The following is a 12301-nucleotide window of genomic DNA, read 5'->3' on the forward strand; positions in this document are numbered from 1 at the left end:
TGTTGGTAAACCTAACCAGAAAATACCACCAGCACCACTTCTGCCTATTCCAGCCTTTGACGAACCCTTCAGCAGAGTTCTAATTGACTGCGTTGGACCTTTACCAAAGACCAAAACTGGAAATGCGTATTTATTGACAATCATGTGTACATCCACACGCTTTCCTGAGGCTATTCCGCTAAGAAATATCAAGACACCTACTATTGTCAAAGCTCTTATCAAATTTTTCACGTTAGTAGGACTTCCTAAGTCTATACAGTCCGACCAGGGATCAAATTTCATGTCAGGTCTATTTCAGCAAGTCGTGTACCAGTTAGGGATTGCTCAGTATAGATCAAGTGCGTACCATCCAGAATCTCAAGGTGCCTTAGAACGTTTTCATCAAACCTTGAAGAACATGATTAGAACTTTTTGTCTTCAATTTGACAGAGACTGGGATGATGGAGTTCACTTTCTACTTTTTGCAGTTCGAGAGGCTGTTCAAGAATCCCTTGGATTTAGTCCCTTTGAATTGGTATTTGGCCATACTGTAAGGGGACCGTTAAAATTGATTAAGGAAAAATGGCTAACTGAACATACTGACTTGAATCTTTTAGACTATGTATCTAGATTTAAAGAAAAATTGTATACTGCTTGTCAAATTGCTCAGAAAAACTTAAAAAATGTACAGAACAAGATGAAAATATGGTATGATAAAGATGTCAGGGACAGAGTTTTTGAGCCTGGTGATAGGGTACTTGTATTTTTGCCAGTCCCTGGACATCCTTTACAGGCTAAATATTGTGGTCCTTATACAATAGAGAGTAAAATCAATGATTTGAATTATATTGTAAAAACTCCAGGTCGGCGTAAACAAAACAGAGTGTGTCATATTAATATGTTAAAACCATATTTTGAGCGTACTAATGTTCTATGTGATAGTAAACCAGTTGCCACTTTAGGCATGGTTAAATTTGAGAACAATCATGACAAACCAGATGTAATTGAACCAATTTTTAGTTGTAAAACTATGGAAGAGACAGTTAGATTGAAAAATTCAGAAATTTGTCAAATTTAGATTCAAAACTTGCACATCTGTCTTTTGATCGTAGAGAAGAAATAAAAACTTTGGTATTTTCTTTTAAAAATCTTTTTCCAGATGTGCCAAACAAAACCACTGCTGTTTGTCATGATGTTGATGTCGGAGATGCTTGTCCAATTAAGCAACATCCTTACAGGCTCAATCCACTCAAACTTGAAGTTATGAGAAAAGAAATTAAATATATGCTTGACAATGATATTATTGAGCCGAGTAACAGTGAATGGAGCTCTCCTTGTCTCCTTGTGCCAAAACCAGATAAAACTTTTCGTTTCGTGACTGATTTCAGAAAAGTAAATTCAGTCTCAAAATCTGATTCCTATCCGATTCCAAGGATAGACGATTGTATTGACAATATTGGTCAAGCAAAATTTGTGAGCAAATTTGATTTATTGAAAGGTTATTGGCAAGTTCCATTGACACAGAGAGCTCGTGAAATATCAGCTTTTGTTACACCAGATGGCTTATTTCAATATACTGTAATGCCATTTGGCATGAAAAGGGCTCCAGCTACATTTCAAAGAATGATCAATAATGTTATAAAAGATTTAGACTGTTGTTATGCTTATATTGATGATCTTATTGTATGTAGTGATAGCTGGGAACAGCATTTAACACATTTGTATGATACTTTTGATAGATTGTCACATTCAAATTTGACTGTTAATCTTGGTAAAAGTGAATTTTGTCAGGCCACTGTTGATTATTTAGGGCATACAGTTGGCCAAGGTCAAGTAAAACCTATTACGGCTAAAGTGGAAGCTATTTCCAAATTTCCACCTCCTACAAATAGAAAACAACTTATGAGATATTTAGGCATGATAGGATTTTACAGGAAATTCTGTTCAAATTTTGCTACTGTTGTTCAACCATTGACTCATCTTTTACGAAAAGATTCTAAATTTATCTGGAGTGAAAATTGTCAAAAAGCTTTTGAAAATAGCAAATCACTTTTAATTAATAGTCCAGTTCTGATTACTCCGGACTTTGAAAAACAATTTAAACTTGCCGTTGATGCAAGCGATGTAGGAATAGGAGCTGTTTTATATCAAGAGACAGATGATAATGTTGAAAAACCTATATCATATTTTTCTAAGAAATTAGATAAACATCAGAAAAATTATTCAACTATTGAAAAAGAGTGTTTTGCAATGTTGTCAGCACTTCAACATTTTGATGTATATTTGAATCCCACTGTATATCCTATTCTTGTTTATACTGATCATAATCCTCTCACCTTCATGCATAAAATGAGAAACAAGAATCAGAGGTTGACTAGGTGGAGTTTATTGTTACAGGAATATGATGTAATTGTAAAACATATTAAGGGTAAAGATAATGTAATAGCTGATGCTTTATCTAGAGCTTATTAAATCACTTTGTATATATTATGTATTTTTGTTCATATTATTCATGATAAGTTTTTGTTACACTAAAACTTCTTTTAAGGGGGGAGGTGTTATGATATTGTAATTATTATGTTTATTTATGTTGGCCTAATTTGTGTTGTATGGCCTGATAGTTGTTTACCAAATAATCTTATAACTGTGCAGTTTAGGAATCACTGGAACAATCACAGAATGATTGGAACTTTCTAGAATGATCCTTATAAAAGATGCGTAATTTAAACTTCTACGTTATTCCAGAAACTTCCGTTGTAACTTTCCAGGATTTTCCACAATGTTCCATTATAGAGTGTTCTAGAATTTTCCATGACAACACTATATATACAGAAACTAAAGTTAAACTCTCATAATTAAACTTGGACATAGACATTGATAGACATTAGTATTCACAGCATTTGGATTGACACTTTTATTCTACAAACAACATCATACTGGATTGTGACATTAGTAGTGAACGTAATATTCAAATTGGATTCCGAAAGATTTCCGGATACAGATAAAGATAACAGATTGGACTCATATTTTGACAGTTAAGTTAACAGTAATATTTGTGTAATACCTTTTGTAAACTTTTGTATATTAAATATTGTTAAATTTTACTATTGGTTTGTGTCTTTTGTTGGCTACAATTTAAAGGCGATTTCTGGCCGTAACACACCCGTTGTAGGTTGTTATAATTATCTTGTCGACATTAGATGTGATACCCGTTGCAGGTTGTTATAATTATCTTGTCGACATTAGATGTGACACCCGTTGTAGGTTGTTATAATTATCTTGTCGACATTAGATGTGACACCCGTTGTAGGTTGTTACAATTATCTTGTCGACATTAGATGTGATACCCGTTGCAGGTTGTTATAATTATCTTGTCGACATTAGATGTGACACCCGTTGTAGGTTGTTATAATTATCTTGTCGACATTAGATGTGACACCCGTTGTAGGTTGTTATAATTATCTTGTCGACATTAGATGTGACACCTGTTGTAGGTTGTTATAATTATCTTGTCGACATTAGATGTGACACCCGTTGTAGGTTGTTCTAATTATCTTGTCGACATTAGATGTGATACCCGTTGCAGGTTGTTATAATTATCTTGTCGACATTAGATGTGACACCCGTTGTAGGTTGTTATAATTATCTTGTCGACATTAGATGTGACACCCGTTGTAGGTTGTTATAATTATCTTGTCGACATTAGATGTGATACCCGTTGCAGGTTGTTATAATTATCTTGTCGACATTAGATGTGACACCCGTTGTAGGTTGTTATAATTATCTTGTCGATATTAGATGTGACACCCGTTGTAGGTTGTTATAATTATCTTGTCGACATTAGATGTGAAACCCGTTGTGATGCTCATCTAAGTACAAATCCGAAGTCTAATTCGGTAGGTCACAATTTGGAAATACAAGAGGGATTGTGATTACGAAAACTTTAATTAAACATTAAGGTCATCATCTGTGAAACGACGAATATTCAAAATCGGATTACCAATTTGTGATGGTGTCCGTAAAGTTTTCAAAGTGATTAATTCAACTTCACCTATTGGAACTATTGGTTGATACAAAATAGGAGACTGTGGTATTATTGCCAATGAAACAATTCCTTATCCTATCACTGATAACTGGCTTGTGAGAAGCAAATATCTATCAAGCAAATTATGATGAGAAATGCAAGCCCTGAAGTGTCGTATTAATTTGGATAAATAACCTATAGGCAGACTCTGTTTAAATGTTGCTACATAGAATTGAAAAATCTCAATTTGGATATATTCATCTCTTCTGTCCTGCACCAGTGCATAGTATCCCTTGAAAATTTTCAGAGATTCGTGAAAATCTTTTCGGTGGTTTCGTAAAAGTTGTGTTGACATGAACAGGACCACCGGACAGACGGACTGACGGACAGACCAAAACATTTTACTATGAATTAATGAGATTTTTTTTGATTTGTTTAAGCAGTGGAAATCTATAGGAAATTCATGGCTTCTATTGTGATTGTTTTCATGTTGTGTTTTTTATTTTCTTAAAAAAAAATGAATGATTTATTGAATGATGTTATTGTAGTTTACAAGCCGATGCCAATAAATATTTCTATAAAATAATATGTAAAATATCTAAAAAAAAGTCAAAAGACACAGGGGCAATGAAACTCATGGGTCGAAAATAAAATGACTGCGCTGTGGCAAAAAAGAAAACGACAAGCACACAAACGACAGTACACAAAACAAAAAAAAAAACAATCCCTAATGACTGAACAACGAACACCACAGAAAAATGGAGGTAACTTCAGTAGCTCACGAAGGATAATCATATACTACTCAACATTTGGCATTCTTCTTGTTGAGGTTTTGAAATAATGGCTGTCCTGGACCGAAACACCATTTGTGTCTACTATGAGTCTTACATTTTACCTGTTAAACCTGCTAGCTATGCAAGGAACCAGCAAGTTTCAATTTAAAAGTCTGTGAGTGAACGATAGTTTCCGATTTTGAGCCGAAATAGTTTTGCTCATACTCCGAGTTAAACTATATCCTTTCGCACGCGTGAAAACTAAAAATAGGTAGCTTGCATATACATAATATGCTAGTATTTTAACTACTAATTGTACCTGCTATCTTCAAATTGGTATACAGTACGAACACTATCAGGAGCGGTATTCCTATAATATAATGTGCTATAACCGTTACAATGCCTCCGTACTTCTGATGGCCTGTGCCTCGTAAAATACCATTCAAAACCATCTGCAAAGATGATGTTTCACTTGATTCAAAAGCCCAAAAAATAATGAAATAATGTGATAGTTTTTTTTTTAAACGTGTTGTTTTTCATCATTGGACTTTTGGTGAATTTGTTTGGTCTATTTAGGTCTGTTTCGGATATAAAGGCTTTAAGCTCATAATGCTCCTATGTAATTACTCATCCGTGGACATAAAATAAAGAGACATCTACACCAATGAAAAGTTTATTTGAATAGGATTCATTTTCTCACATTTCGTTTTAAATACTAATATGAGATAGTTACTTTTTACTTGTTCGCTGCTGATTTAGACAATTTAATGCTGAACTTAATCATGCTCGTAGTTACCGAAAAAGAAAACAATATAGGTACCCTCATGTAATTGGTAGTATGAAGTCGTGTCGTAGGAATATCGTTTACTACGATAAGAAACATTTTTTTTTATAGTATGTGTGTGTTAAGGTAGCACAATACAAAGATTTTTTCACTCCCAATCAGACAACTTTAAACTGATATAATTCATTTCATCCTTCTTAATATTTTATAAATGAGGTACCAAAAGAAAAAAAGAAAGATTAATCTTTCAAATAGTGATAATTTCATTATGACATAATTATTACATAATTAATTATTATGTAATTAGTTGTTATATTGTGATGTCCACACTTGAATGAATTTAGCATCTTTGTTCGTCATAGCATCCCAAAATATTTTATAGATTCTTGTACAACACAGCTTGACCTCCAAAACTGTGTCTCAGATTTCCAAAAACATCAATAGAACAAATTTTATACCCAATTGAATTTTGTGGTCTCTTATGAATTGATGTTGCAAACTTCATTGAAGATTTATGAGAGAATGACATACAATAGGAAAAATCTGAGACACAGTTTTGGAGGTCAAACTGTGTTGTGCAAGAATCTATAAAATATTTTTAGATGCTATGAATAACAAAGAAGCTAAATTCATTTAAGTATGGACATCACAATATGGCAACTAATTACATAACAATTAATTATGTAATAATTATGTCATAATGAAATTATCACAATTTGAAAGATTAATCCTTCTTCTTTCTTTTGGTACCTCATTTATAAAATTTAAAGAAAGATGAGTGGAATTACATCAGTATAAAGATGTCTGATTGTGGATGAAAAAGCTTTGTATTGTGCTACCTTACAGAAGATGTTGTATGATTGCCAATGAGACAACTCTCCACAAGAAACCAAATGACATATAATTTAATAACTATAGGTCACCGTATGGCCGCCAACAATGAGCAAAGCCCATACCGCATTGTCATCTATAAAAGGCCCCTAAATGAGTTGTTTTCTTTTATACCGATTCTGTGTTATTGTGACGGTATTAACTTTATAATATTGATGTTTACGGTGAAATATTTACCATTGTATTATCGAATAAACTAAATATAGCTATCAGCGGCATCACTTTTGAAGTCCAGTGTAAGATTTCGCTACAATACAAACATTTGTTTTTATTAAACTTCATGTCAATATGACAGATTTTAATCGGTTAATACGAGGGTTATATTTTTTTTACCCTTGATTCATTGAAGAACACAAATCTGAGGGGTGTTAGTGATCAATTATATCCACTGGAAAAACATTGTCAACCTGCGTTTTGTATCGGAATTACTGGAAGCTAGTTTAAAGCTTTAGCAAAGAATAAATAAATCATGTTTGGTTTGTAGAATTACATAAATAGTACATTTTCCCGACTCAAATTTCAGCACTTCTGTGTTGACCTGAATTATCATTGATATGGTCATAATTATAAATTTACTGTTTACAAAACTTTGAATTTTTGAAATACTTAGGCCTTTCTACCTCAGGTATAGGTTAATTTAGCTGTATTTGGCAAAAGTTATAGGAATTTTTGATGCTCGATGTTTTATTTGGCCTTTTAACTCTTTTTTATTAGAACGTCACTGATGAGTCTGTAGTCGACGAAACGTGCGTCTAGCGTTAATTCAAAATTTCATTCCTTGTATCTAGGATGAGTATATTTTCAATCAGTGCACATCTCTGTTTACGTAAATAGTATAAACAAACAAGTGAAACTGCGAGCTACTGCTCACTGATGATACCCCCGCCGCAAGTGGATAATATTAATAGTGTAAAAATATGCAAGTGTTCGGTAAACAGGAAGTTGTCGAGTGATGAATCTGAAAACGCATCACACGGTATAGCTGACTTATATAAATCCTGAAACCAAATTTCAGAAATCCTTGTATTGTAGTTCCTGAGAAAAATGTGACGAAAATTTTTAACTTGGTTATCATGTGTAAAATCATACAAGTGTTCGGTAAACAGGAAGTTGTCGAGTGATGAATCTGGAAACGCATCACACGGTATCGCTGACTTATATAAATCCTGAAACCAAATTTCAGAAATCCTTGTATTGTAGTTCCTGAGAAAAATGTGACGAAAATTTTCAACTTGGCTATCATGTGTAAATTCATACAAGTGTTCGGTAAACAGGAAGTTGTCGAGTGATGAATCTGAAAACGCATCACACGGTATAGCTGACTTATATAAATCCTGAAACCAAATTTCAGAAATCCTTGTATTGTAGTTCCTGAGAAAAATGTGACGAAAATTTTCAACTTGGCTATCATGTGTAAAATCAGACAAGTGTTCGGTAAACAGGAAGTTGTCAAGTGATGAATCTGAAAACGCATCACACGGTATGGCTGACATATATAAATGTTGATACCAAATTACAGAAAGGGTGGAAGTGTAGTTCCTGAGAAAAATGTGACGAAAGTTTCATGGGACGGACTGACTGACGGACTGACGGACTGACGGACTGACGGACTGATGGACGGACAGACAGAGGTAAAACAGTATACCCCCCCCTTTTTTAAAGCGGGGGTATAATAAGCCACTTCTTTTATACAAAAAGTAACTACACATTTCAAAAATAATATATATACGTCAGTTACTTAAGTTATGTCGATTGTGGTTTTTTTTATGCTTTTGTGATGTCAATTCGCCGTTTCAGCATCTAATGCATCCTGTGTAATATTTTCAAAAGTGTGCACTAAAACGTCCTGATTGGTTGAAAATGTCATAAACAATGGAAATTTAACCAATGACGTAACGTTATTTTCATTTTGGGGTACGAACAATGAAATGGTGCTTTAGATTCTGAAACGGCGAATTGTTCGATTCAAGCTAACAAGTTTACTTATAACAGATTATCTTACCTATCACTTGTATATGCTTTTGGTGCAATGTCTTTCATCGAAAGATAAAATGTACTAGTAAACAAAGAACTCAGGCCTAAAACAACAATTGATTAAATTAGAATGCACAAAATAATGTTATCATATTAGAAGGAATAATACTTGATGTGTTTTGTGTCCTACCTGAATTAACATTTGCAGGGGTTTGAGTGTTCCAGCTGATTGCAAACTCAGTTGTTAGTACTGATACAACTATTTTTTATCACAAATGGAAGAGATGCATTCTATACCACGGGGAATTCAAAGCAGTTAAGTGAAGACAATGACTACGCCATGAAAAAGTTCAAAACAACTAAAAGATACGCAAAAAATATCTCCAAACACATTACATAAAGGACTGGAGACTGAGTAATACGATCCTTTTAAAATATTAGGCAATATTTGGAGCTCCACCAGTGTAAGCAATAATTGCTACCCTAATCATGCTAATGGCACCTAAAATGTGCTTCATTTTAAGTAAAAAATTGAATTAGGTGATAAGTCTTAATCGGGAAAAAGAGGACTCATTGTGGGATCAATTGGAACCTATCTATGGTCATCTGTGAACAAGTTTTTCTATAACTGTCAACCAACATTTTCAAAGGGATGACTGTAATCCTTTAGTATCCTTGGTTAAATAGCTTTTCTTGAAAAAGTAACCCCAAATCAAGATAATGAAATCTTTGGAAAATCGTATTTATGTAAAGGCACTAATTGAATTACTATAGAGCTATCCATTTTGTCGAATAGTTCTAAATCGAACCACATTGTCCATTTTTAAATGGAAGTCATGATATGAGGTACTGACATATGTAAATAAAAGGTACCAAAAAGGATATTTAAACTCATGACAAACTGACATTGCAAAAATGCTTTAAAAAAACCCAAAGAAGGAGAAATTTTACAGAATAAAACAATACATTATGTTCTCGTTGCAAATAGGTCATCATATATGCTGCTTTGTCATTAACGTGCACTATTATAACGGAATATAATTTTGGAATGTTATATGATTTACACTTTTACAAAAATGTTTTAAATGAACTTTTATGTAAAATTACAGACAACAATAACTTTAAAAACCGAAAATCGGTTAACAAACACTTAACATAAAAGTAAGATATAAAGATAGCCATGAACAATCACAAATTATAAAAGGACAGGCAAAAACAGTCAACAAACAATTAAACTTCGTCGTTTAACATTGTCTTACAAACTCAACATTTATCAATGATATTAAAAAAGAAGATGTGGTATGATCGCCAATGAAACAACTCTCCACAAGAGACCAAATGACACAGACATTAACAACTAAAGGTCACCTTATAAATGAAATTAACAGTAAAATAACCTACATCCAAACAAGATTCCAACTCTAGATGACGTCTGAGCTTTTATTGGATCCCCAGCTCCAACATTTTGTCCAACTTTTATACATACTGCTGAAGATATGCCTAATGAAATCTAAAATACGTTTAAATAAAATGAAACATTGCAACTGTTACAGTTTAAACTTCGGTATAACATAATTTGTTTTTCATTTCACTGATGAAAAATCGTAACGTACGTTTCCATTTGTAAAAAGAATAAGCCATATAAGTTATCCATATAATAATAGAAACTTTACAACTTCAATCTAATTATTCATTAGGTACCGCGCATGTAGCAACCCTCAATTTAGAAAATCATAATAGGAAACACAAGTAATAAATGTCGTATTAACTGGTTATTATTGAATCTGTATGCAGTCTATTATCCTGCATCACGGAAGTCCTATTTTCATACCAAAAAAAAAAGAGCAAGAATATACTTACCATATATGGTAAACTATGTATCTGGTACACAATACTATGTGCTGCTAACTGAACTTTTCCAAGGTAACCTTGTAATGTAAATAATATATGTATTTATTCTATGGTTTTCATGCCTCAAAAGCGAAATATTGAACGTAAACTATTACTTTTCTATGTACTTCTAAATGTGTACTTTTCTTTGAACCAATATTTACAAATTCAAGTCAGTATGATATTCATATGGTCCTGTGATACACAAAATAGATAATGCATCCCTGTGATTTACTTGTGGCGCTGACGTAACTAATGTTTTGTCAATGTAATTTCGAATTTCATTTTGTCAAGTGCAAATTGTCTTGATTTTACTGTCATACATTATGAATAGTCACTATTTTTGTTTTCAAGAGTGTATGAAAAGAGTATACTTTACATAGAGTCTTGTCATTTAGTGCCCATTTTGATTGTTATGTCCTTTTAATCAACGGAAATTAGGGACTTAACTTATATTTATAAAACCATGCAAGAAACACACTTATACTCATTGTTTTGATATGATTCTACACACATCAATATCAGGGGTTACAAGAAAGTTAAAAAAGAAAAATATATATAATTGTGTCAAACTTTGCCCCCAAAAATTGATGTTATTATTAACTAATTAATCAATTTAAAAGACTGTCAATTTGATTCCAAAATCAGAAGGTTCATACGATTTGGAAACTTTACTGCCAGAGATGGATTTCACTGTAATGCATCAAAGCAGTTTTTAATAAAAACAAATATTATCCAAGATCTTAAAAGATATATCAGTTGCTTTTCATTGTGTTCTGTTGGTTGAAATAGTCTTACTTTTGATTTTGTAAGGTTAAACTTCATTGGAATTTACATCGGAGTTCGGTATTTTTTATTAATAAATTTTTACACACATCAATTCTTTTTATATTGATCTTGTTTAAAAATGAATTTGGTTTGTATGTACAGAAGAGATATCTAATTAGATTTACTAAGGACACGAGCACACGCTATTCATCAAGTGTTATTTTCAATTGAAATTAATGTACGTAGTTTGCAGCAAAAGTATAAATATGTAAGATGAAATAAAAAAAGAATAACTTATGTTTATTTTATAGATTTAAAATTCTATTATCATTTTTAATTTCAAGGGGAAAAAGTAGCCTCATCATGAAATTATTTTTTATCCATTACCTTTATCAGAAATCATATTATGTAACGAAAAAAAAAACATTTACCGATAGAACTTCTAAGATTTTAAGATGTTATTAAAATTATACTCGGAGAACGGTATTTTTTACTTGTAATGCAAAACAACAGTTTTGCGATAATGAAGTGTATCAATTACAACCAATTAAATATATTTGGTCGTGTAGGTAAATCTTGTTTCCTTTTTACCAAAAAAAAAAAATGATAAGATTGAGATCATGAAAAAGCTGAGATTGAAAATTCTTGCTTTAACGTTTACAGAATCACAAATCATACAAGTCCAAATCCACAACAGAAACATCTCACTTTGGTCTAATGTATTAAAGTAAAAATTGCAGTATTCAGTTTCCAAGAAAATACATAAACTACCTACCTACCTACTAGTATGTTTGATATTTCAAAACTCCACCAATCTACTGATATAACAAATATTCCAGGGATCGCTAAATTTAGAAATGTGCCCCATTCAAGGAAGGCTTCTTTTCTACACCCTAAAAGCAAGAAATAAATTTTGAGTAACTGTTCAATTAGAAAAAAAGAAATACAGGACAAATATTTCTTAAGATAAATAGGCTACCTGACATCACTGCCAGTTTTTGGTGGGGTTCGTTTTGCTTAGTCTTTAGTTTTGTATGTAATGTCTGTACGTTTTTTTTCTTTTTTTAGCCATGGCGTTGTCATTTTATTTTCGATCTATGAGTTTGAATGTCCCCCTGGTATCTTTCGCCTCTCTTTCATATTATTTTACATAACCTTTCGCTTTTGATAAATATACCAAGATTACGAAAATGAGTTATGTATTTAATGCACGGAATG

At 32.4% G+C, this 12301-nt stretch overlaps 1 protein-coding gene across 2 annotated transcripts in view; it reads right to left on the reverse strand.

Moving 5' to 3' along the window:
* LOC143079002 (multidrug and toxin extrusion protein 2-like) overlaps positions 1–12301 on the reverse strand; it is a 58105-nt gene that overhangs the window by 10082 nt on the left and 35722 nt on the right. For both annotated transcript variants that reach the window (XM_076254100.1, XM_076254101.1), the window contains exons 11-16: positions 11863–11976; positions 10286–10353; positions 9827–9935; positions 8454–8529; positions 6629–6698; positions 5096–5228 (exon numbers count right to left, since the gene is read on the reverse strand). In XM_076254100.1, coding sequence (XP_076110215.1) covers positions 5096–5228; positions 6629–6698; positions 8454–8529; positions 9827–9935; positions 10286–10353; positions 11863–11976 — 570 coding nt within the window. The remainder of the gene's footprint in view (positions 1–5095; positions 5229–6628; positions 6699–8453; positions 8530–9826; positions 9936–10285; positions 10354–11862; positions 11977–12301) is intronic.

The sequence above is a fragment of the Mytilus galloprovincialis genome, chromosome 6 (assembly GCF_965363235.1).
Source record: "Mytilus galloprovincialis chromosome 6, xbMytGall1.hap1.1, whole genome shotgun sequence".
NCBI classification, from domain to species: Eukaryota; Metazoa; Mollusca; class Bivalvia; order Mytilida; family Mytilidae; genus Mytilus; species Mytilus galloprovincialis.